This window comes from Microcaecilia unicolor, chromosome 1 (genome assembly GCF_901765095.1).
Source record: "Microcaecilia unicolor chromosome 1, aMicUni1.1, whole genome shotgun sequence".
In the NCBI taxonomy this organism is placed as follows: domain Eukaryota; kingdom Metazoa; phylum Chordata; class Amphibia; order Gymnophiona; family Siphonopidae; genus Microcaecilia; species Microcaecilia unicolor.
In genome coordinates, this window is record NC_044031.1 from 243,565,453 (window position 1) to 243,593,278 (window position 27,826).

Genomic DNA, 27,826 nt, shown 5'->3' on the forward strand with positions numbered 1-27,826 from the left:
AGTCCACAGGTTCGGTACCAGAGGTAACGGCAGAGGAGCCTCCAGGAGCATCTGTCGGAGGTCTGCATACCAAGGTCTCCTTGGCCAATCCGGGGCGATGAGGACCACTTCTCCTGGGTGCAGCCGAATCCGCAAGAGCAGGCGCCCTATCAAGGCCCATGGGGGAAACACATAAAGTAGACCCGGAGGCCAGGGTTGAGCCAAGGCATCCAACCCGCCGAGCGAGGATCTCTCCGTCTGCTGAAGAAGCACGGGACTTTGGCATTGGCACTTGTCGCCATTAGATCCATCACGGGCTTGCCCCATTTGCACAGATCTGCAGGAATACTTCGTCTGCCAGATTCCATTCTGCTGGATCGATCTGATTGCCTGCTCAGATAACTCGGCCTGCACATTGCTCTGACCTGCAATAGAGCTGCCGACAGACACTGAAGATGCAGCTCGGCCAGTGGCAAATCAGTTCGGCCTGCGCGGCTACGTGCTCTGCACCTTGTTCCACCTTGTCGATTTTATATAGGCCACCGTTGTCGTGTTGTCCGACATCACCTCTGACGCCAATCCTTCCAGGGTCACTTGAAAGGCCAGAAGCGCCTGAAAACACCGTTTTCAACTCTAGGCGGTTGATGGACCACTACGACTCCTCGGGTGTCCATAGACCCTGGGCATGCTTCCCCATGCAGTGTGCGCCCCAGCCCTTCAGGCTGGCATCTGTTACCACTAGGCACCAAACGGGGAGCGTCAGCGGCATTCCTCGCCGCAGCATGCTGTCCGAGAGCCACCACTCCATGCTGAGACGGGCCGCAGGGAGCCAAGTAAGTCTGCATTGGTAATCCTGAGAAATAGGAGACCATTCTCCGGAGTAGGGAATACTATAGAGGTCTCAGGTGCGCTCTCACCATGGGTACCACTTCCATCGTAGCTGTCATCGATCCCAGCAGCTGGACAATGTCCCAAGCTCGCGGGCGGGGCATCCTCAGGAGCAGACGGACCTGATTCTGAAGCTTGCACCGCCTTGGCTCGGGTAGGAACACATAGCCCGAGACTGTGTCGAACCTGGCCCCCAAAACTCTAGAGATTGTGAAGGGGACAGGTGACTTTTGGCCATATTGGCGACCCAGCCTAGAGATTGCAGTACTGAGCCACTCTGGCTGTAGCTTGTAAGCTCTCTGTTGCAGAGTCTGCTCTGATGAGCCAGTCGTCTAGGTACGGGTGAACCCGATACCTTCTCGCCTGAGAAAAGCAGCTACTACCACCATTACCTTCGAAAAGGTTCGGGGAGCTGTGGCGAGGCCAAAGGCAAGGCCCTGAACTGGAAATGTTTTCCCAACACCACCAACTCAGAAACTTCTGGTGCGGGGGCCAAATCGGTATGTGCAAGTAAGCTTCTTTCAGGTCTAGAGACGTGAGAAACTCTCCTGGCTGAACCGCCACATTGACGGAGCGCAGGGATTCCATGTGGAAATGCCGCACTCTCAGGGACTTGTTCACTTCTTTTAAGTCCAGAATAGGGCGAAAGGACCCACCTTTTCGCGGCACCACAAAGTAGATGGAGTATCGGCCGCAGCCTGCTCGGCGGGAGGCACCGGGTCACTGCCCCTAACTGAATCAGACCTTGTAAAGTCTCCTCCACCGCCGCCCGTTTGACGGCAGAACCGCATCGGGGACTCCACAAACACGTCTCTTACTGGGGCGTTGAATTCTATTCTGTATCCATCTCTGATCAGGTCCAGAACCCACTGATCTGAGGAAATCTTGGCCCATCCTCGACAAAGAGGGAAAGCCGTCCTCCGATGACAGGCATCGAGGAGAGGGCCGGCGCACCATCATTGAGAGGGTCGCCCTTGAACTCCTGGTCTTGAGCCCACCGGCTGCGGAACGCTTGTCCGAGCGAAAGGAGTTCCTCTGCGGACCACGGGCACGTGAAGTGAACCCAGCAGAACGCCCCGGGCGGTACCTTCTAGCTTCACGGAAGCGAGGTCTGTACGAGGAGTGGACCACCTGGCCCTTAGAGGAAGGCCTCTGCCTATCTTCGGGCAAGCGCTGGGGTTCTGGATCACCCAGGCCTTTCACAATTTTCTCTAACTCCTCACCAAATAGGAGAAGTCCTTGAAAAGGCAACTTCACCAACTTTGCTTAGAGGCCATGTCCGCTGCCCAGTGTCGTAGCCACAGACGACGGCGAGCCGCCACTGCTACTGCATTTGTTTAGCCGAAGCTCTGACAAGGTCATAAAGGGCATCAGCCAGAAAGGACAACGCCACCTCCATCAGCGGAGCCACATCCAAGAAGGGCTCCGCTCCATCTCCGGGCTGAGCCACTGCCTTTTGCAGCCAAGCTAGGCAGGCTCTCACAGCATAACAGCTGCATGCAGACGCCCCGAACAGTGAGACCTGCAATTTCAAAGGACCGTTTTCAACGCTGTTTCCAGCCTACGGTCTTGAACATCCTTCAGGGCAACACCTCCTTCAACAGGGAGGGTAGTTCTCTTTGTCACCGCAGTGACTAGGGCATCCACTGTAGGCATTTGAAAACGAGCCATATGTCCCTCACGCAGAGGGTATAACTGCCCCATAGACCTGGAAACTCTCAAAGGTCCCTCGGGGTCAGCCCACTGAGCCGAAACAAGCTCTAGGATGGAGTCATGCAAAGGGAAGGCCCGAGCAGCTTCTTGGTACTAGCCATCCCGGGATTACCCGAGGAGGCCATGCCACTGTTCAGGATCTTCAATCGAGAGGGCTGCAGGGTATCTGAAATAAGCACTGGCAGCTCATCACGGTGGAAAATCCTCACCGCGGAGGGATCATCCAGATCCTGTGGTAAATCCGCACCTGACTCTGGTTCCTCGACCAAGAATGTCTGTCAGAGTTCTCCGGAATCATCAACACCCGACCACGGGGGGGAAAAAGGTTGCACCACAATCTGAAGGGGAATTTAACCCTTCTGCGCTTATCTTTAGGCCAAGAATCCGGGAAAAAGCCTCCACTGGGCAGTCCCAGGCCAGGAATCCATCGGGGGGGGGGGGGCAATCAGAGGAGCCTCAGGCGACCCTTGAGGGAGGGCTCTTTCATCATGTATGCTTTATGCAGCAAAAGCACAAAATCCGGGGAGAAAATCTCCCCTGGGCACCCAAATCCTGTCCGGTGCTAGCCACTCCTGAAATAACCTCATCTCGAGGTGCCCACCCGGCTCAGGTCTCTCCGTGTCCACGGAGGGCCGCGCCATGCGGTGTAAGCAAAAATGGCGCCCGCTGCCAGCTCAGAGCGGGAAGAAGAAACATCGCTCGCCATGCTCGGGCCGGCTCCTACGCCAATACAGCACGATTTCAGAGCCCTGCTGCTGATTTGGCGCTTGCCACAAGTGGAACAGCGCTTTACATTGTCCGCAGCCATCGCCGAAAAAAAAAACGGCGGTAAAATCAAAATGGCAGTTCGCGCCAAAATCGCCCCGATCGTGGGCCCACCCCGGAGGAGTTGGAAAACACTCTACGATCCTGCTGAAATCAGGTCAAAAACCTCTGTTCCCGCGTCTCTGCGTTTAAAAACGCGACGTGACATTTTTTTTTTTTTTTAAGCTGTGAGGAAAGCAGAGGGTATTGAAGACTCCGGAGGCTCAGATGAGTGGGAAAGGCCGAACCTATATGCCTGCATTCCACTGTTGGTGGGTAAGGACAGGGAAGGCAAGGCAATATGTCCACATCCACAGAGGTATGGGTAAGGCAGGGAAAGGGCTAACCTATGTGCCTTTAAAGTGAAGCTGCTATAGCATCCGACACCCGGTTAACAACTGGCAAGCCAGGAACCACCTCCCGGCAGATTTTTCTGGAGCTCGAACAAGCTGCAGCCACCCTGCTAAGGGAAGATAGAGAATACTGAAGAGGCAGTGGAGCTAGCTGGCCAAGAGGGCACTGTGAAAGTTTGAGTGCTCTCTATCTCCCCTGCTGGTTGATGGACATAACCCATACGTAATGGCTTCATCTGCTTGATGACAAGGAAAGCTGTATTCCGCAAACTTTGCAATCTTTAAGCAGACAATAAATGATGTTACAATAGTCAAAACGTGTCATGAAAAGAGATAGCAACAGAGACAAATGTATTGTGAACAGCATAAGAGGAATAGTAGGAAGAGAGAGGTGACCAGTCAGCCAGCAAGTCCTGTTTTATCACAATTTAAAACAAGCAAATGATCAGACATTTAAAAATTATATCAAGGACACCGTTGAAGAAATTACTTAATATTAAAAAGAAGTGGGAGAGAATACAGCCTTGTGGCACTCCACAAGTTAGAGATTTAGAGGATGAGATTTTATGATCGAACACAAAAGAGAAGGAGCGATCGTAGAAAGGAGTAGAACCATTTTAAGATGGTACCAGTGACACCTAGTGATTGCAGTTGTGACAGTACTAAACAGTGATCCACCAAGTCTCAACTACTATTTTAAAATAGAAAAGTGAAAGGAAAATTAAGTCATAGTACAACTGTCTTAAGGAGAACATATCTGTACCAGAATAACATGGAAAGCTCTGAATATCCAACTCAAAATCTATACAGGTATCTAGGGTCCAAGTAAAAAAAAAAAAACAAAAAAAAAAAACATGACATGTGATCAGCATCTGTGCCGATCTTATAACTCCTGGTCCACTAACAAATGATCTAACAATGAAATCTGGCAAGCTCATTTATGCTATTGTTGTGCTGCTCGTTTCACCTTTTCACTCTCTGGATCAGACCCTGAATGAGATGTGACCAAACTGACAGAATACTGCACCAGAGAATGTTCCAGTTGAGCCGTACCATAACTTGAAGCATTCTATCCATACATCGGTGCCAAAACAGAGACTTCATTTACAGTGCTGTGTACAGTTCTGAGGACCACAATCTTCAAAAATACATTAACAGGCAAGTCAGTCCAGAGAACAGCAACTAAAATAGACAGTGGTCAAATAAGAAGTAAATTACCTAAAATAAAAATATAAACAGCTTTTATTTTTTATCAAGTAAACTACAATTTCCATTACTCAATATGCAAATATGCCCCAGTATTTTTCTTAATATATTTACTTAAAAATCATAGAAATACTGCATAAAGGAGCCATATATGCAGAGGGAGTTCAAAAATGGCACTCACACCCTTCCTTCACCTGTCCAATGCTCTCCAGACATCACTTTCCCTCTCCCACGATGGTCCTCATCATGCCCTCCCTCCCATGTTCTCTCCAGTCTTCCTTTAAGGGTACTATGCTCTCTTCTATCCTCCCTTCCATGCTCTCTCCAGTGTTCCTTCAAGTGTACGATGCTCTCTAGCCGTCCCCTCCCTCCAAGCTCTCTCCTTCCTTCACTGGTCCAATATTCTACAGCCTCTCCCTCCCATGATCTCTTCTGCCTTCCTTCACCGGCCTGATGTTCTCAAGCCCTCCCCCCACCCCACCCCACCAATGCTCTCACCTCCCTCTCCTTCAAACAGTCCAATGCTCTCCAGCTTCCCTCCTCCCTCCCTCCTTCTTTCATTGTCCCATGCTTTATAGCTCCCCCTCATCCCCTCCCCCATGCTTTTTCCTCTCTTACTTCACCAGCCCATGTTCTCTAGCCCTCCTCCCCCCACCCCCAGATGCCCTCTCCTACCATCTTGCACTGGCCAGGTGCTCTCCAGCACCCCATCCCTTCCCATGCTATAGAAACATGAGTACCTTTCCACGAAAAAATCCTCAGCTTCTAGGAAACCGCAGTTGACTGGCACTGTGCAGCAAGTCCTCCTTCATAATTCATCGCAGCTACACTTGCTCTCTGCTCGGGCTGATGCAGCAAGGCTCACATGGACACATGCATTGGCCAGTTGCACATGGAGTTCACTAAACACGTCAGTAGATCAGGTAACCTCTGATGCTGCTGGTCCATGCATGTGACACTGTGAGCCTTGCTGCAACAGCCCACACAGGAAGTGCAGCTGAGCTGAATTATGAAGGAGGAGGAGGAGGAGGTACTAGGACCCTGGGTAGGTAGGTGGTCACCAAGAGGCCCAAACACTCCCCACATGAACCCTGCAGGGGCTACTTCCATGCCCATGGGATCTCTGTGGACCTGGAGGATGTTGGTGGGATCCCTGAGGACTCCGCAGGATTCCTGTGCAGCTCTCGACGCAGCATACCTGGGGCGCAGCTGCGGCACACTGATTGAAATCAGTGCTCTATACCCTTAGAGAACACCAATTTTTATTTATTTTTCTTACATTGTACCCCGCACTTTCCCACTCATAGCAGGTTCAATGCGGCCTTACATATTATATACAGGTACTTATTTGTACCTGGGGCAATGGAGGGTTAAGTGACTTGCCCAGAGTCACAAGGAGCTGCCTGTGCCTGCAGTGGGAATCGAACCCAGTTCCCCAGGACCAAAGTCCACCACTCTAACCACTAGGCCACTCCTCCACTAACATATTTCAAGAATAAAAGCTAATTAAATAAGAGGCTGAACAGAAATGACTAGAAGATGGACAAGAAATGCTACAGCATTTGACAGTATAATAAAAGCAACATTAGTATTTTCAAGACTTGGAGCTTAACACTGTGCATAGACTTATCTGAGCAAAAATGTTATTCTAAAAGTTAATCTACAGAAATGCAAGTTAATATGAACTTTAATAACAGCACCTACCAAAGACAAGTATAAAAAGAGTGTTCAGCGACACAACCCAGAAGACATGTTCCTGGAGGAAAACAAAATACAAATGAATACATAATGAAGACAAAATCTACAGCTCTCTTAGGATAGATTAGCCTTCTGCTATCAGCATTCAACTTATGTTGTTCTGACCTAGCAATCTTACCCTCAAACATTACAAACCTAAATTAAACAGTTACTGTATTAAAATGTATATATTACAAATACGCATCAGTTAATTTGATTATAACAAGAATTACTTGTGTTGACATACAGCACTATGACAATGCAATACATTTACTTGTAGTAGCTGAAAAGGTAAGGAAAAAGGTTAGCTTTTATAAACTACAAGAGATTGCAGAAAGAGGAAGACAGGCAACAATATCTGGAAAAGCTAAGAGAAGCTGGTAGAATTAGTCACGAAAGCAAAGATGTAAATGGAAGAAAAAAATAGATAATACAGTAAAGGGGAGGACAAGATATTCTTTAGATCTGTTAGATAGAAGGAAGTGCAAACGTGGCATTGAGAGACACAAAGGTGAAAGGGAGGAATATGTTGAAGCTGATAAACATAAGGCAGAATTACTTAAATATTTCTGTTCTGTGTTCACAGCTGAAGGGCTGGGAGCAGGATTGGAGAAGACAAAACAAATAGGAATGGAGAGGTGATAGTCACTAAATGATTTTCAGAGGACTGAGTTCGTGAACAGCTTGTTAAATTAAAGGTGGGCAAAGCGATAGGGCTGGATGGCATACATCCGGGGGTACTGAAAGAACATAGGGAAGTTCTAGCGGCTCCGCTGGCTGACCTTTTCAATGACTCTCTAGAGTCGGAGTGGTTCCCGGAGGACTGAAGAGCAGATGTGGTCTCTCTCTACAAAAGCAGAAGAAAGAGGCTGGGAACTACAGAACAGTAAGTCTGACTTCTGTGGTAAGTAACTTAATGGAAACACTTATAACAGAGAATAGAAAAGTTTTTTTGAATCCAATAGATTACAGGACCAAAGGCAACATGGTTTCACTAGAAGCAGGTCTTGTCAGACAAACCTAATTAATGTCTTTGACTGGGTGACCAGAGTGTTGGATCGAGGGAGAGCGCTAAATGTGGTGTATTTAAATTTTAGCAAAACCTTTGACACAATTCCACATGTATGACTAATAAACTGAGTGCCCTCGGTATGGGCCCTAAAGTGACTGGGTTAGGAACCAGCTGAATGGAAGGCAACAATGGGTAGCAGTAAATGGAGCTCATTCTGAGGAAAAGGGCGTTACCAGTGGTGTGCAACAAGGTTCGGTTCTTGGGCCAGTTGGTGACTCTTAATGTGCAACCTTGCATTATATAGCTATAGTTTGGGTTCCTCTTTCCCATGTGCATCACTCTGCACTTGCTCACATTAAACGTCATCTGTCATTTAGATGCCCAGTCTTCTTGCAATTTAACAACTTTAAATTTGCTGACAACACAAAGTTATTCAATTGCCTCACTAGTTACTCTCATCTCAGCACAGATCCCTGAGGAACCCCATTATCTACCCTTCTCCATTGAGAATACTGACTATTTTACTCTACTCTCTGTTTTCTATCTTTTAACCAGTTTTTAATCCACAGTATAACACTACCTCCAATCCCATGACTCTCCAATTTCCTCTGGAGTCTTTCATGAGGTACTGGAAGCTACATTTAATCTTAAAACAAGAAACGATTCTCACATCTTTCAAACCAGAGGTAAATTGACCCTATAAACTTTCAGTAAAATGAACAATTTAGTCAACTATTTCCCTCTCCTCCATCCATTAACTTTATTCAAAAATGGAATGACACCTGTAGCATAGTTCTAGACAAGATAGCACCGATCAAAACCAAATCCAGACCTAATCCAAGATTATCTCCCTTGTACAATGTAGATCTCATAGAAATGAAAAGAAAATGCAGAAGAAATGAAAGAATTTGGTCCAAAACTAAAACTAATGGTAACTGGTTAAATTGGAAACAGCTCCTAAGAGAATACAAACATATGATTTCCAAAGCTAAAATTACTTACTCTAAATTCATAGACAAAACAATTCACCTTAGAAAACTATATGCTTTAGTTCATTCATTGCTGAATACTCACACATAACTTTCATAAATGAATCTGTCCCTTCAGAAGACCAATTGGCCTATTTTGAACAGAAAATAACTAAAATAAATGAACTGAAAAACCTTCATCTCAGAGCAATTCCTTAATTTATAAAATCACTCTTTTACTCATCTATGAATAGAACTAGGTCGACATTTCACCCTATCATATCGAACCAAATCAATCATTTCCTTCGCAAATACACCAAATCACAATGCTTGACTTACAATGCTTACTCGACTCCTGTCCTAATTATCTCTTGAAAACAGTACCTAAGGTGTTAATTGATCACCTACATTTAAGTCTAACTTTAATGTTATCTCAATAGAAGCATAAAGTGAAGATACTTACCTGTAGTAGATATTCTCCGAAGACAGCAGGCTTCATATTCTCACAAGTGGGTGACGCCAATCCACGTCACCCGGTCCGGCATTTTGCCAAAGCTAAAGAGATATTTGTGGAATGAGAGCCGCACTCCACTGCACATGCATGAGTGCCTTCCTGCCCACTGCATGAATGTGGTGTCCTCAGTTTAACAATAAAACAAAAAATAAAATAAAAATAACCAAGGAGACAACTCCAAGGGGAGGTGGGAAGGACAGTGAGAATATGAAACCTGCTGTCCTCAGAGAACACCTGAGGACAGGTAAGTATCTTCGCTTTCTCTGAGGACAAGCAGGCTTCTATCTTCTCACAAGTGGGGAATCCCTAGCATCCAGGCTCAACAAAAACAACAAACAATGGTCAATTGGGCCTCGCAATGGCGAGGACATACTACAGATTAACCTGAAACTATATACAATCTGAATGAGAGTGCAGCCTGGAACAGAATAAAATGGGCCTACGAGGGTGGAGTTGGATTCTAGACCCCAAACAGATTCAGCAAGACTGACTGTCCAAACCGACTGTCGCATCGGGTATCCAGCTCAAGGCAGTAGTATGATGTGAATGTGTGGACTGATCATACTACAAAACCAAAATAGGGCCAGACTACAAAGACACGCATAAACTTTTCCAACTCATGAACAAACTACTTGATACCACACCAGTCACCACAACCAACACAGACACCCCATCAGCAGAAAACCTTGCTAAATATTTCAATGAAAAAATTATAAAGCTGCTAACCACCCTATTAACCAATACCACCAACCACGAAAAATTCATTGATCATTTGGACCCAATCCCCGATGACTATCCATTAGACCGAATCTGGACAAACTTCGATCTACTCACCGATGAAACCATCACCCACCAAATCCCACTGCAAACTGGACATATGCCCTAACACCCTAATAAAATCCGCCCCCCCCAAGCTTCATAACAGACCTCACGCTGCACCTAAACCATATGTTACAACACGGACTCTTCCCTAAAGATAAAGGAAACATACTACTCACCCCAATACCTAGAGATTCAAAGAAAAAAAGCAAATGACATAACCAACTACTGCCCGGTAGCATCTATTCCCCTAGCAACCAAACTAATGGAAAGTATGGTAACCAAGCAACTCACCGACTACTTAAACAAATTCTCAATATTACATGAATCACAATCAGGATTCCGTTCCAATCACAGCACTGAAACAGTACTAATCACTCTCCTAACCAAATTCAAACAAGCAATTGCAACTGGCAACAGTGTACTCCTCCTACAATTCGACATGTCAAGCGCATTCGACATGGTAAACCATAAAATACTATTAAACATCATAGAATACTTCGGGATTGGAGGAAGCGTACTTAATTGGTTCAAAGGCTTCCTGACCGCAAGACCATACCATGTAATATCCAATTCGAACACATTACCATGGAAACCAGAATGCGGAGCACCCCAAGGATCACCACTCTCACCAACCCTTTTCAACCTAATGATGACACCTCTAGCCAGTTCGCCATCCAACCAAGGCCTCAATCCTTACATCTATGCAGATGATGTTATGATCTACATCCCGTTCAAACATGATCTAACAGAAATCACAAATTAAATCAATCCCAGCTTCCAAATCATGAATTCATGGGCGGATGCATTTCAATTAAAACAACGCAGAAAAAAAAACACAATCCAGCTTATTTTTGAAAGAGAAAAACGCCCATATTGAGACCCAATTCGGGAGATGGGCGTCTTTCTCCGGTGGGCGCCCAAATCGGTACAATCAAAAGCTGATTTTGGGCGCCTCCAACTGCAATCTGTCACAGGAACGAACAAAGTTGACGGGGGCGTGTCGGAGGCGTGGTGAAGGTGGGACTGGGGCGTGTTTATCGACCGAGCAGAGATGGGCGCCCTCGGCCGATAATGGAAAAAAGAAAAAAGTGTTTTTAGCGAGAAGTTGGGTCACTTTTTCTGGACACTTTTTTCTCACGAACAAGTCCCCAAAAAGTGCCCCAACTGTCCAGATGACCACCGGAGGGAATCGGGGATGACCTCCCCCAGTGGCCACTAACCCCCTCCTACCAAAAAAAAATAACTTTAATAACTTTTTTTTCCAGCCTGTATGCCAGCCTCAAATGTCATACCCAGCTCCATCACAGCAGTATGCAGGTCCCTGGAGCCGTTGTTAGTGGGTGCAGTGGACTTCACCCAGGGGGACCCAGGCCCCCTGTTACACTTGTGGTGGTTAATGGGAGTCCTCCAAACCGCCCCCAAAACCCACTGTACCCACATCTAGGTGCCCCCTTCAGCCATAAGGGCTATGGTAATGGTGTATGGGTTTTGGTAGTGGGTTTTGGGGGGGGATTTGAGGAGTTCAGCACCCAAAGGAAGGGAGCTATGGACTAGGGAGGTATTTTTTTTTTTTTTACAAGTGCCCCCTAGGGTGCCCAGTTGGTGTCCTGGCATGTGAGGGGGACCAGTGCACTACGAATCCTGGCCCCTCCCACGACCAAATGCCTTGGATTTGTTCGTTTTTTAGCTGGGCGCCTTCGGTTTCCATTATTGCTGAAAAACGAAACCGCCCAGCTCAAATCCGCACACATCCGATGCATTTGCCCGGCACAAACCGTATTATCGAAGAAAAAAGGCGGGCGTCCTTTTTTTTTTTTTTTCGAAAATACGGTCTGTTCCGCCTTCATGTACCCGTTCTCGGACATAGATGCCCATGGAGATGGGTGTTCACGTTCGATTATGCCCCTCCATGTCTCATCCTCTCATCACAATATAACACGAACAAACCCACCACTATAAACACCTTAAACAACTCCCTTCCTGTTTCAGACAACCTGAAAATTCTCAGAGTAACAATTGACCGAAATCTTACACTAGAAAGCCATGCGAAAAATACAACAAAGAAAATGTTCCATTCAATGCGGAAACTCAAAAGAATAAAACCTTTCTTCCCAAGGGAAGTATTCCGCAACTTGGTACAATTACTGCAACACAATTTATGCCGGATGCAAAGAACAAATCATCAAGGAACTCCAGACTGCCCAAAACACAGCAGCCAGACTCATTTGGAAAAATGAAATTTGAAAGTGCCAGGCCCCTAAGAGAGAAATTGCACTGGCTCCCACTCAGGGAACGTATTGCGTTCAAGATCCGTACTCTAGTTCATAAAATCATTCACGGCGAGGCCCCGGTCTACATGTCAGACCTCATAGACTTACCACCCAGGAATACAAAAAGTCACTCACATTCTTGAATCTCCATTACCCCAGCTGCAATGAACTAAAATATAAAACATATACGTTCAGCTTCTCCTACATTAAGTACGCAACTATGGAATGCGCTACCATATGCCATAAAAACAATGCATGACTTGACTTAAACTTCCGAAAATTACTAAAAACCAACCTGTTCAACAGGGCATAGCACAACGACCCATCCTAAATGCCAGTCAACGAAACTTATACCAGAACTGGACATAACCAAACTCTCTATACCTGATTGCCTCATCAACTTGTCACGAATGAACTTTAATGCTACACCACTCTATTTCTTATCCTGATAATAAATTCTCTATACTTGACTACTAATCTACTAGTTCACTTATGAACATTTAATGCAATACCAATTTGTATTTCCTCATGCCGGAAATGGCGATCGCCATTACGGAATAATGTAAGCCACACTGAGCCTGCAAATAGGTGGGAAAATGTGGGATACAAATGCAATAAATAAATAAGACCACATCGCAGCTTTGCAAATGGAGGCTGATCTCAAGTGGGCTATGACGCAGTCACGGCTCTGACATTATGAGCCGTGACATGACCCTCCAAGATCAGCCCAGCCTGAGCATAACTGAAAGAAATGTAATCTGCCAGCCAAACTGAAATGGTGCGTTTCCCAACAGCGACCCCCATCCTATTCGGATCAAAAGAAACAAAATTTGGGCGAACTGTCTCTGTGGCCCTGTCCGCTCCATGTAGTAGGCCAATGCTCTCTTGCAATCCAAAGTGTGCAAGCTGCTTTTGCCAGGATGGGCATGAGGTCAGGGAAAGAATGCTGGCAAGACAATCGACTGGTTCAGATGGAAATCTGACACCACCTTCGGCAGGAACTTAGGGTACGTGCGGAGGACTACACTGATGTGATGAAACTTAGTATAAGGTGCATCCACTACTAAGGCCTGAAGCTCACGAATCCTACGAGCTGAAGTAACAGCCACCAAGAAACAACCTTCCGGGTCAAGAACTTCGGTTGGCAGGATTTCAGTGGTTCAAAAGGAGCTTTCATCAGCTGGGTGAGAACGACGAGATCCCATGACACTGGTGGAGGTTTGACAGGGGGTTCTGACAAAAGCAAACCTCTCATGAAGCAAACTAGAGGCTGTTCAGAGATGGGCTTACCTTCTACACATTGATAAGCACTAATTGCACTAAGGTGAACCCTTACGGAGTTGGCCTTGAGACCAGACTCTTATAGGTGTGTGTGTAGGGCAAGCAAGGGGATCTAAGACCTTGGTCTGACACCAGACGGCCAACCACCTCCATTTAAAAGAGTAACACCTCTTAGTGAAATCTATCCTGGAAGCCAGCAAGACACGGGAGACACCCTCTGAGAGACCTAAGGAAGCAAATTCTAGGCTCTCAACATCCAAGCTGTGAAAGTCAGAGACTGGAGGGTGGGATGTAGAAGTGACCCCTCGTTCTGAGTAATGAGGGTCGGAAAACACTCCAAGTTCCACAGGTTCTACCATATCTACCGCAGCCAGTATGGCACGATCAGAATCATGGTCCCGCTGTCTTGCTTGAATTTCAACAAAGATTTTCCCACTAGAGGTATTGAAGGATATATATAAAGAAGACCTGTCCCCCAGTTGATAAGGAAGGCATCCAACGCTAGTCTGTCGTGGGCCTGAAGCCTGGAACAGGACGAAGGAAACTTATGGTTGATCTGAGTGGCAAAGTAATCCACTTAGGGGGTGCCGCACGCTTGGAAGACCTTGCGGGCTATGCACATATTGAGAGACCACTCGTGCAGTTGCATTATCCAGTTCAGCCTGTCAGCCAGGGTATTGTCTGCGCACACCAGATAAGTGACTTGAAGGAACATGCTGTATTGGTGAGCCCAATGCCACATTCGGACAGCCTCCTGACACAGATGGTGTGATCTGGTGTTCCCGCTTGTTGGTGTAATACATTGAAATCTGATTGTCTGGATGAAAACAATTTGGTGAGATAGTCAACCTCTGAAAGCCTTTAGAATGTTCCAGATCGTCCAACACTCCTGGGCGGACCAAGCACCTTGAGTGTGAAGCCCATCTACATGAGCTCCCCATCCCAGGAGAGATGCATTCATTGTCAGCACCTATTATGGCTGAGGAATTTGGAATGAAGTCTGAGTCAAATTGAATTGAATTGTCTATCACTGAAGAGAGTGTACAAGCTCTGGGGACACTTGGGTGACATCTTCTGGACTCCTTGTGGTTTGATACCATTGAGAAGCCAGGGTCCATTGAGCTGATGATATGTGAAAACATGTCATGGGTGTAACATACACTGTGGAAGCCATGTGCCCCAACAATCTCAATATCTGCAGAGCTGTGACCTGCTGAGATGCGACCTTGGATGCCAGAGAGACCAAACTGTCGTCTCAGGGAGGTAGGCTCGAATCCTCTGTTTGTCGAGCAGGGTGATGGGACGTGGGGTAGTTTAAAAGGAACCCTAGTAGCGCACGCACCCGAATAGTCATCTGCATGGACTCCTGAGCACCATCTTCTGAGTTCCTCTTCACCAGCCAATCGTCGAGATATGGGAACACATGGACTCCCAGTTTGTATAGCAAAGCTGCACCTACCGCTAGACACTCGGTGAAGACCCTGGGAGCTGATGCAAGGCCAAAAGGCAACAAGCGATACACTCCCAACTGAAATAGAAGATACTTCCGGTGGGCTGGAATTATCGGATGCGAGTATATTCATCCTTTAACTCCAGAGAGCATAGACAATCATTTTTCTGAATCATTGGGAGAAGGGTGGCCAGGGAAACCATCCTGAACTTTTCTCAGACTAGAAATTTGTTCAGGGCCCTTAAGTCTAGGATGGGACGCATCCCCCCTGTCTTGTCCTGCACAAGGAAGTACCTGGAATAGAATCCCTGCCCTTCTTCCCCTGGTGGAATGGGTTCAACCAAATGGGCCTTAAGGAGGATGGAGAGTTCCTCTGCACGTAGCTGCCTGTGCTGAGAGCTGAATGAATGAGCGCTCGGTGGGCAATTTGGAGGATTGAGATGCCAATTGAGGGTGTATCAGAGATGGACTATTTGAAGAACCCACTGGTTGGAAGTTACAAGAGGCCAACTTTTGTGAAAAATTTTAGCCCCCCCCCCCCTCCCCCAACCGGCAAGTCGTCCGGGATGGACACTTTTACTGAATTCGCCCCTTGCTTTGCCTGGGGAGCAGCAGGGACATAGGGGAACACTGTTGACGTGAACAAGCACATTGTGGCTGAGCCTCAGTAAGCTGGCGAGCCAAAGGAGTGTACCTATGCCTAGATTAGTAGTAGGAACTGCTACTAGGCTTGCCACAAATCCTCTTAGTTGAGGAGGCAGATGCAGAAGGTGCCCGGCGGGAGAGAGAAGAGATGGTATCAGTATGCTTCTTGATTTGGTCAGCGACCTCCTCAACCTTCTCTCCAAAAAGGTTATCCCCCCCTGCATGGGGCATCCACCAATTGCTGCTGAACAGAGTGTTCCAAGTCAAACACGTAGCCATGAGAGTCTGCACATTGCTATACTTTAAGCAGATGCCACATCAAAAGTGTCGTAAGTGCCCCGGCCAAGAACTTTAAATACGCGTTCTGATGCTTGACCAACTGGCAAAAAGGCTCAGCCTGCACTGGAGGGAGCACATCCACCAAGTACAACAGCTGTCAAACCACGTTTCATAAGTAGACACTCATGAAGAGCTGGTAGAATTGTATATGGGAGATGAGCACTGAAGCCTGCTACATCTTCCTCCCAAAAGAATCCAAGGTTCTAGCTTCTCTGACTGGGAGCGCCAAGGTATAGCCCCCTAGTACTCCTGGCTCTTTTGAGAGCACATTCCATCACCATGAATTGTATGGCATCTGAGGCCTATCAAAACCAGATGTACCGTGGATCGATACTAGGTGTCAATCTTCTTGGGCATAATAGGGACCGACAGAGGGGACTCCCAGTCCCCAACAAGGACTTCCTTAAGTACCTCGTGGAGAGATGCAGTCACTGCCTCCTTAGGAGATGTATAGTCCAGGATCTCAAATATCTTGGTCCTGGGCTCATCCTCCACTTCCAAAGGAAATGGAATGGCCTCAAGCATTTCCTTAACAAAAGATGAAAATAAAATGCTCTCTGGCAGAGACTGTCTCCTTTCAGGTGGAGAGGAGAGTTCGGAGAGAATCCCATAAGACTCATGCGAGATAAAGTATCTGGGATCTTCTTCTGAATCCCATGAGCGCCCCTCCTCTGTGTTGCACAGTTATCTCCCTATGGGACCGCCGAAACCAAACCTGCCTTGATGCTGAGGAACCATGTCCTTGAGAGTGCTGTTGAGAAGTCAACTCCCATCTCAAGTCCGACGAAGCTTCCTCCACCAACATCGAGGGTGTGCTGGCTTTGGTGACAGTAGACACCGAGGCCGCAATCAGCGCCAGAAGCCACACCGCAGGCTGAAGGCCAGGTGCTGCTGCAACAGGAAGTAAGGTAAGTGTAAACACCCCTGATACTGATGCATAACGTTGCATAAGGCCATTCAGCAGCTCAGGAAGCAAGGCCCAGATGCGCTCATTGAGGGCAGACACTGGGAGAAGTTGGGGTGCCAGCTGAAGCGCAGGTTGCAGAACCACTGGTCGACATGGGAGCGAATCTCAGCTGGCGCCTATGCTTCTCGGGTGCCGAATCCTTCAATGCTCCAGAGCTCCCGGCACCATGCATAGTAGGTGACCGATGACGACGCTTCTTGGCCTTCGCCCAAAGTGTGTCACCAAGGCTCCTCAGTGCTGACAAGGATGACATTAAATCCTCATGTCTCCTTGGGTTGGGTCCAATGATGGACTGTCCTGGGGGGTCTGCACAGCAGAAAGCCTCGAAACAGGGGGAGACCCACTCGATGCCTTACTGCTCCCAGTGTCTAATCTAGAAGCAGCCATGCTTACTGACGCTCCCGATACTGATACGATACTCTATGTCGATGCCAACGCCAAGGAACCAGACTTGGCTACAAAAATCCTCTCTCGTTGAGCCTCTCAGGAAGCCTGGGTTCTCTTCTTCATGCACAGACAGAACACTGTTAGCAGGGCTATGGTCAGGCCCAAGACACTGCAGACAGAAAAGAATAGGTGTCTTTTCCCGAGATATCCCAATTGCACCGGGTACAGCTCTTGAGGCCACTGGCAATCTTCGTGGACATGGACGGAAAAAACTTTGTCAGCTAAATTAAACTGCTCAACGGTGCCCAAAAAAGGGGCAAAGCATAGAGAAAAACCAAAGGGAGAGCCCCAACCAAAGTCAGGGAATAAAAAAGTGGCCTGATGACAGAAAAAAATAAAACTAAAAACCGGGCAAAATTAATATAAAGAAATTAAAGGAAGGGTAAAAAGGTCAAATAAAAGGAGCCAAAGAGAGCAGGTGAGGGAAGAGGGGTTGGGAGGAGAGGATAGTGGAGGGCAGACTTATAAGGTCTGTGCCAGAGCCGGTGATGGGAAGCGGGACTGGTGGTTGGGAGGCGGGAAATACTGCTGGGCAGACTTGTACGGTCTGTGCCCTGAAAAGGGCAGGTAGAAATCAAGGTAAGGTATACACATATGAGTATATCTTGTTGGGCAGACTGGATGGACCATGCAGGTCTTTTTATGCCGTCATTTAGTAGGTTACTATGTAAAATAGCTGAAAGGCACAAATAGCTCTCAAAAAAACGGGCAAGTGAAGAGAGGACAAAAAAAACAGCACCTTCTCCTCACATGGAAAAAGGAGAACTGAGACTGCATTTGCATGACAGACGGGAAGGTACCTATGCATGCGCAGTGGCTTGTGCTCCACAATGCTCTCTTTTTAGCTTTGGTAAAATGCTGGACAGGACGACATGGATCGGCATCACCCACTTGTGAAGATAGAAGCCTGCTTGCCCTTGGAGAATCTTAACGCTGATTCCAAAAAATAGTCAACTTTGCATTAGCATTGTTTCTAACTACAGACCAGTGGCCTCAATACCTCTATTAGTCACAGTTTTAAATGGGCTAATCACTCATCAGGTAATGGAATATCTTCAGCATCATTCAATTCTACATAAAAATCAGTTGGGTTTCAGGCCCTTGTATAGTACTGAAACTGTTCTTACTACATTAGTAGCCAATCTTAGATGAGAATTAGGCAACTAAGTTTTAATTCTCCAATTCAACATGTCTAGTGCATTTGACATAGTAGATCATGACATCCTTTTAAACATATTTGACTATTATGGAATCTGTGGAACAGTCTTAAAATGGTTCTCTGAATTTTTAAAATCCAGGTCTTACAAAGTTAAGCAACAGGGTACTATCTCGTCGTCATGGGTTTCTTGTAGTGGAGTGCTACAGAGTTCTCCTCTGTCACCTATTTTAACATCATGATGATCCCTTTAGGTCATTTGCTAGAATCAAACGGGTTTTCAGCATTCATATATGCTGATATTACAATTTATATACCATTCAAAGAATTACATGAGATTTCAAAACACAATCAAAGCAGGTATCGTATCGATTTAATAGAAACCTGGGCTCTTAATTTCAAATTGAAACTTAATACTGATAAAATGAAATATATGATAGCAACTAGCCCTTACCACCCAATAATCATCTCAAATTTTAAGAATGATAATGTTACTTATTCTTTGGATTCAACAATTAAAGTTTTGGGGATCTTAATTGATCAGTTTCTTTCTTTTGATTGCCAAATTTCCAAAGTGCTCTTGAACGTCTAATTCATGGTGGAAACGAAAGAATTTTCTGAGAAAAACTGCATTGGCTACCAATCAAAGAACATATCACTTTCAAAGTCTGCACAACTGTCCATAAAATTATCTACGGCGAGGCACCGGGATACATGACAGACCTTATCGTCCTGCCAAGCAGAAACACCACAAAATCTGCACGATCATACCTAAACCTCCACTACCCAAGCTGCAAATACAAATCCACCTATGCATCCAGCTTTTCCTACCTAAGCGCACAGAATTATGGAACGCATTATCAAAAGCAGTAAAAACCACGATCGACCACCTACATTTTCGGAAAACACTAAAGACAGACCTGTTCAGAAAAGCATACCCCACCGACCCAACATAAAAATACCTGGACACTTGCGACACAATGTAACCAAAGACCGTAACGGACATTACCTGATCCTTCTTCCCCCTTTCCCTCCCTAAGTTTCCCCCCAATTGTACCTACCATACATGTACCTCATTCTACCACAATATCACTTTGTATTCATTCATATTATGTATTTGTTCAGACCGGAATCGGCTAACACCGTTAACGGTGGGTGATATGTAAGCCACATTGAGCCTGCAAAAAGGTGGGAAAATTTGGGATACAAATGTAATAATAATAATAATAAATAATTAAGACTAATCTTTTCAAGATGTCTTTTGCACTTTTGCTTAGCGTTACTCTTAATTAAATTTGACTACTGCAATTCCATTTATGCAGGCATTAAGAGGAGTCTCATAAGAAAACTACAAACTGCACAAAACGCAGTTGCTCGCCTTATATACAGATCACCACGTTACGTTAACGCATCTCCTCTTCTTAAAGATCTACATTAGTTACCTATTAATGAAATAATTTCATTTAAGCTCTGTGTTCTTCATCAGATTCTTTATGGTATCTTACCATCTTATAATAGATCTCATTAAGTTACCACCATTAAATGCCACCTCATCATCTAGAGAATATCTCATATTACATTTCCCAAGTTATAAAAACAACCTACAAAACTATCCATAATGCTAATTTTTTGTACCAAAGTGCCAAATGCTGGAACTCATTACTCAAGTATATCAGACACTCAGCTGATTATATGCCATTCAGAAGTTTACTTCAAGCCCACTTCTTTAGATCTGTACTTAGCTAATATGAAAATACTTTAATAGTTGTATTCTTTTATTAATATTGTCTTGTAATGCTTCTTCTTAATTTGTTATGTAAGCCACATTGAACCTGAGCTTTCTTGGGAAAATGCAAGGTAGAAATGTCAAAATAAAATAAATAAATTAGATGGGCAGACTGGATAGGTCACATGGCCTTTATCTGCCTACATTTTTTCTCTGTTTCTACCCAAGCAGCAAAGGACTCAAATACAAATCCACCTATGCATCCAGCTTTTCCTACGTCAGTGCACAACTATGGAACGCAGTATCAAAAGCAGTAAAAACCACGATCGACCACCTAAATTTTCGGAAAGCACTAAAGACAGACCTGCACTTATTATAATAGTATAACACAATAAGTGACGGCAGATAAAAACCTGAACAGTCCATCCAGTCTGCCCAACATTCATAATCATTATCAATTTATGATTAAAATCAACAATGAATGTGATATTATATACTTGACCATAGTCTATCTTTGGTGTTTTTGGGACATACACCGTAGAAGTCTGCCCGGCTCAGTCCTTATGCGCCAACTACTGGAGTTGCTGTCAAAGCCCACTCAAGTCTACCCAAATCTGTCTTGTCATTTGCAAGACACAGACTGTAAAAGTCTACCTGGCACTGTCCTCACATTCCAAATTACTGGAGTTTCTATCGAAGCCCTCTCCAGCCCATCTTAAACTGGACTGCCATATGCGGGACCCAGACTGTACAAGCCCGCCCAGCACCGGCCTTACTTTTTACAGCCAGAGTCATCATCTAAGCACCATTTGACATGCAAACACATATGTAACTGTAGTCACTGTTTGGGACATTTTGAAATGAAGGAGATATTTAAGTGGAGTTTTTTTTTTGACCAATGAATATAGAGCTGGCTAATTCGTGTTTTGAAGGCCATGCGTTTTTTTTGACTGAGGTCATTTTTCTCCACTTTTTTTCCATTCTTTTTGCGGGTTTGGGCAGTTGTGTTGACCAGTGTTGCTCTTCAGTGACTATCGATCCATAACACGTGGGTAACATTTAAAAAGGAGAGATTTCAAATACCCCAATATTGACTAGATCAGGTAGTGCTAGGGAGGTAAAATTTCTAGATGTAATAAATAACTGCTTCTTAGAGTAAGTGGTCCAGCAACCGAAAAGAAGGGAAGCTGTTTTAGATCTAGTCCTTAGTGGAATGCAGGGCCTAGTACGAGAGTAACAGTGTTGGGGTCTGCTGGGAAACAGTGATCAGAACATGGTCAAATTTGAGCTACTATATGAGTGAAGTCATAAAGGAAATCTACTGTACCAGCATTTAATTTCTAAAAGGGCAACCATGATAAAAAGAGGGAAATGTTTGAAGAGGGTCAGGCGCAAAGGTTAGGATTTTAAAACAGGCATGGACATGGAAACCCAGACCATATGTTAAGAATAGTGAATGACTGACCCTCACTCAGCCTACCATCTCGGTCCCTCACCTGATAGAGGTCATAGAGGAGTTTGGTTTTTTTTCTGGTCTTTCTCTAAATTTACATAAGTCAGTAGCTCTCCCAGTTCAATCTGTGGTGAGGGAGGCGTGGGTGGGAGACTTCCCGTTCCAATGGGCAGAGGGGGTGGTCAGATACCTAGGTGTGCTAATCCCATCTGATCTTTCCCGGTTAGCTGAGATAAACCTTGGTCCACTAAAAGATAAGCTAGTAACAACACTGCGGGGGTGGAGGGGGTTACCCCTATCACTACAAGGACGAATAGCTCTATCCTGTTCACTAAGTGGACATATATTTTACAAATGCTTCCGCTCATTCCGAGTTGTAAAGAGGACACATGGCTTCAGAGACAGCTTAATGGGTTCCTATGGCAAGGAAAGAGAGCACGTATTGGGATCAAGACATTGATGCGGCCGAAAGGGAAAGGGGGACTAGGACTTTTGGACCTGAAATTATTTTCGATAGCCAGTTGTTTACGCCACCTGTCGGACTGGTTCCGAACCACTGAACACTTTTCATGTACTGGGATTGAGACTGCTCTGACAGAACCACTACACTTTGCATATTGGTTACAGGCGCCAACAAACCAGTTACCCCCTCTGGGTCCTTACAAATACATTTTGAATCCTTTAAGAAAAACATGGCACTGGATAAGCAAAACCTATAAATGGGATAGATCGGTGTCGCCTCTGTTGCCAATCCGGGGTAACCTGGCATTCCCAGAGGGAGGGTCCTCGACCCTATTTAAAAAATGGTCGGCGCGAGGGATCCTGTTTCTATTTCAGGTAGTAACAGAGCAGGGGTTAATGAAACCGTTTCAGACCTTATGTGAGGAGTTTGGTCTGGAAGGGGGCGATACATTTGCATACCTACAGCTAAGTCATTATGTCCTTTCGTTGCCGGACGGTTCCCTGGCCAGGGGTGTGTGGGAATTGCAGGACGCTTTGTTGGGGCCGGAGGCGCAGCAGAGAACTCCACTGAAATACTACCATAGCTGCTTGCGAGACTCTCTAACACCATTGGACACTACTCTCATATGCGATAGATGGTCCAAAGAGCTTCGTTGGTGTTTGACATCACAACAGCTGGAGATTTGTTTGAAATCGTCTCAGGGAGTGACTGAGAATGCAGCATGGACAGAGATGAACTACAAATTCTTGCTGCGCCTCCATATTTCACCCCACAGAGCTTTCAGAGCAACTTTGCGAGAGTCAGATGATTGCCCTAAATGTGGGGGCCCGGGAGCATCCCTGGGACACATGTTTTGGTCATGTCCATTGGTGCGCTCATTTTGGCTGGCAATGGGCGGACAGGTGTCGGCCATGTGGAAGGTACGGTGGAGGCCTACTCCAGGCCAACTATTTGATACCTTTCTGGTGCAAGGGCCGCCACCAGAAGGCCTGAGGGCTTTTTTAAGGAGAGCTGTGTTGATGGGGAAAAGAACAATTTTGCAGCAATGGATAACACGAGAAGCCCCCTGTACATCACACTGGCGTAGCGCCATGATGCAGTGCTGTTCAGTGGAGAAACAGAGGGTCCGGGACCTGGCCTCTGCAAGGGGAGACCGTTTTTGTAAGGTTTGGTCACCGTTCTGGGACTTACTTACTTCCACAGCAAAAAGCAGGATTTTGAATTGTTAGGGGAGGGTGGGGGAGGGGAATCAGTTGGAGAGTTTGTTTGGAAGCAAAGGAAGAGGGAGGGGAGGGGGGGAGAAAAATGAAAATCATAGGTTCTGCATATGTTTGAGCAGATTTGATATTTTCTTCTTTGTTAGATAACAGTTTCTCTGTGAAAAGGTTTTTGTTTTCTCAATGCTGTGGTCACAATATCTTGCATTGTATGAAGTTGTGCTAATAAACAATATTAAAAAAAAAAAAAAAAAAAGAATAGTGAATGACAGCCTGAATAGTACTGTCACGTCCCTCACCCGTTCGACGCTCCTCCCAACTAGGTCCTTCTGCAGTTCCATCGGAAAGGGACAAGGATCAGGCTTAGGAAGGTCTGTTTCGGTTTCCTAGTTCTGGCAGCCGTCATCTGGGTTGGATCAATGGCAGCGGCCATCTTGGTTAGCTCAGGGGGTCCAGCCATCTTGGAGTAATGAGGACAGGAAGGAAGCCCATATTTGGTCCTTAGAGATCTCCTGTGGGGGTAGCCATGTTGGATTCAGCTGAGAATGGTTGACTGATTGCCTCCCTATTTAAAGCCTTGCCTTCAGTCCTTCGGCTTCTATTTCGTTCCTGAGTAGTTGCAGTGCACTTGGACCTTTTGTATGTGTTCCTGATTTTGGACCTTCGCCTAATTTTGACCACTGCTTGCTCCTGATAATCCTCGCTTGCTGCCAGCCCTGACCACTGCTTGTTCCTGACTATCCTCACTTGCTCCTGCCTCTCTCGTCTGGCCAGTCCGCCAACCCTGCGGATCCAGAAGTCCCGTTGGCCACCTGCAGCTGGGAGCTCAACTCCCGGTGAACGGCGGTCGCCGCGGGTGAAGTCTAGGGGTTGTTCGGCTGTCCTTTGGAGGCCAGCGATTACCTTTACCTCCGCCTCCAGCAGGACCCAAGGGCTCACAGAATTCCCATACAAGACAGGTTAAAAGGTGAAGTTAAAGAGGTTATTAGTGCCAAACGATCTTTAAAAAAATGTAAAAAGGATCCAAATGAAGAAAAAAAAGAAGCAACATAAACACTGGCATGTTAGATGCAAAGCACTGATAAAGAAGGCTAAAAGAGAAGCTTGCCACAGAAACAAAAACTCATGGCCTGTTCAGCGCCAGCCCTCTGCCCACCGTGGAAAGGCCAGTGGAGCCACAGTTGGGGCTACCACATGGACCCAGATAGGTTAGGACTGCCAGCCCGGCCGACCAGACTGTCTGACACCTGCCCTTGCTCGGGAAGCCGATGGAATCTCCACGCTGCAAGGGGCCCGCCAGGCAGGGATCGCCTGGATCATCCCAGCAGCTCCTGACTTGGACCCCCACCCGTCAGCCGCCGACATCAAAAGAAAAGAAAAAGAGCCCATGACAGACTAGACCACCCAAGAAGCATGGGAGCCCAGAGGACCAAGCCGCTCGGGAGACCCGACAACGTGTAAGCGGGTCACCGCAGGAACAACAGAGACAGTAAGTGAGGGAGATGCAGGGGCGATCCAGGTGGCGAATCGTTACGGGAAGCAAACGAGGCAGCAAGAGCAGCGCGAATTGCATACTGCAGCCAACCGGCCTGCAGGAGAACGGCCCCGAGAGATCCAGTCCCGGACATCGGAGGAGACTGAGCTGATCGCCTACCCTCTGATCTCAACCCAACCACCAACAAAGCTCCAGGGCCTTATAACCCATGCGACCAGGCCATACCGCTGTCCCAGGACCTACCGGATCTACAACACCAGAATAATATATTTGGCCAATTAATCCCCACGCAGTGCCTGGAAAGGTCTCCAGATTCCTTCCCCAAACCAACGACGCAACTAGGGAGCCTCTGCAATCCAGGGTAATCCTTCTGAACATCTAACTGTGAGTATCCACCTGACACAAACCACTAGCAGCCCTAACAAATCAAACCTATAATGTACACAGACAAACTGATCCTAACAATCTACTCCTTATCCTCGATCCACCTAACATTAACCATCCCACTCGTTGATAAAAACACCTTACCCACACTTTATAACCATCAAAGCCTGTTCAGACGCACCACACCTTACCAAACTGACAACCATTAAAACAAAGGAAGAACACCAATATACGGACAACCCCAACACAAGGGAATGAAAGGTCAAAACAAATCCATACCAATAAAGAAACGACAACTGACAAAAATCCACATAACATATATTAATGCCAGATCTGTAGTAAATAAAGCTACAACAACAACAGACTGGATCACATCAGAAAACCTCAACCTGCTTTTCATCAATGAAACTTGGATCCATGAACAAAAAGACCTTTGCCCCCCAGGATACAAAATCAAGCATTGGACCAGAAAGGAAAAGAGAGGCGGAGGCATAGTATTCATCCATCAATCACACTTCACCGACTTCACCATTGCCGAGTCCATAACTTCCCAACTCGAAATAGCATCAATTAGAATACACCACACCACCCTACTTGACCATCTAAACTGCGTCCTGTTTTATAGACCTCCAGGCAACTGGAACCAATGCCAATCGCACTTTATGGACTTCATATCTAACACCTGTGTATCTAATCCCAACATACTAATACTGGGAGACATCAACCTGCACCTAGAAGACCTAAACTCTACCAATGCACACGAATGCAAGGAATTCCTCCAACTATGGGACCTTAAACTGCCACACATCCAAGCAACCCATATCAAGGGGCACACACTCGACCTTATCTCACACAAACTGTCCACAGACCAAAACCTAATTATATCAGATATCAAATGGACAAACACACCATGGTAACACCACATACATGAACACACAACACAAGAGGCCAAATAGACCCGGAAACATTCTGGCACCAAATGTACAATAATGAATGGACAGCACAAACGGACTCTACATACTACCTCTCAGATTGGGACAAAAGATGCAAAAACATACTAGACGAAACAGCACCCTTACAAATAAGAACATCACGTAGGCAAAATTCAATACCATGGTACAATGAAGAACTAAAAAAACTAAAAACACAATCCAGGAAGCTTGAACGAGCATGGAAAAAATTTAAAGATGAACAATCACTCAACACATGAAAACAAATTCAAAGAAAATACAAATATGCAACAAAAGAAGCCAAAAGGTCATATTACAAAACCAAAATAGGGCCAGACTACAATGACACAAAAAAAATATACCAACTCGTGAACAAATTACTAGACACCACCGTGGTCACCACAACTAACACAAACACCCCATCTGCAGACGCACTTGCCAAATATTTCAACGAAAAAATTGTAAATCTACGCAACACGCTACCTCAGAACACCACCGACATCGATAACTTCTTCGAGTGTATGGACCCAATCCCCGGTGAATACCCAGCGGACAGACTCTGGACAACCTTCGCTCCGCTCACCACTGAAAGTCAACCAAGTGATTAATAGGTTCTCCAAGACTCACTGTAAACTGGATGCCTGCCCCAGTTACCTATTAAAATCCACTCCCTAATGCTTCATAGTAGACTTCACATCCCACTTAAACTACAGGCTTCAACATGGTCTCTTCCCAAAGGAAAACGGCAACATCCTACTTACCCCAATACCAAAAGATACAAAGAAAAAAAAAACCAGACGATATCACCAACTACCAACCAGTAGCATCAATTCCAGTAGTAGTCAAACTAATGGAAAGCATAGTAATCAAACAACTTACTGACTACACAAACAAATTCACAATACTACACGAATCACAATCAGGATTCTGCTCCAACCACAGTACCGAAACAGTACTAATCACTCTACTAGCCAAATTCAAACAACAAATAGCAACAGGCAAAAGCATACTTCTCCTACAATTCGACATGTCTAGTGCATTCGACATGGTAAACCACATTACTAAGCATCCTAGAATACTTCGGGATTGGTGGAAGAGTACTTAGCTGGATCAAGGGTTTCCTAACAACTAGAACACATCAATTGTACAGCGCTGCGTAACCCTAGTAGCGCTCTAGAAATGTTAAGTAGTAGTAGTAAGTAAAATCAAACTCGAATATATCATCACCATGGAGAACAGGTTGTGGAGTACCTCAAGGATCACCACTCTCTCTGCTCCTTTTCAACCTAAAGATGATCCCACTAGCCAAATCCTTATCCAATCAAGGTCTTAACCCTTTCAAATATGCAGACGATGTCACATTATACATCCCTTACAGACATAACCTAACAGAAATCACAATCAGCTTGAACATCATGAACTCATGGGCAAATGCAATTCAACTAAAACACCGAAAAAACACATTGTCTAATCCTCTCATTCAATATAACACGAACAAACCCTCCAACATAACCACCCCAGACTACACCCTCCCTATCTCATATAGCCTGAAAATACTCGAAGTTACAATCGATCGAAATTTCACAC

General features: G+C 45.8%; 1 protein-coding gene across 1 annotated transcript in view; it reads right to left on the minus strand.

Annotated features, from left to right (window-relative positions):
- The window catches only part of LOC115471506 (E3 ubiquitin-protein ligase MARCH6), a 350,986-nt gene that overhangs the window by 174,294 nt on the left and 148,866 nt on the right, over nucleotides 1–27,826 (minus strand). Inside the window, exon 10 of the mRNA XM_030205152.1 lies at nucleotides 6,648–6,699. Coding sequence (XP_030061012.1) covers nucleotides 6,648–6,699 — 52 coding nt within the window. The remainder of the gene's footprint in view (nucleotides 1–6,647; nucleotides 6,700–27,826) is intronic.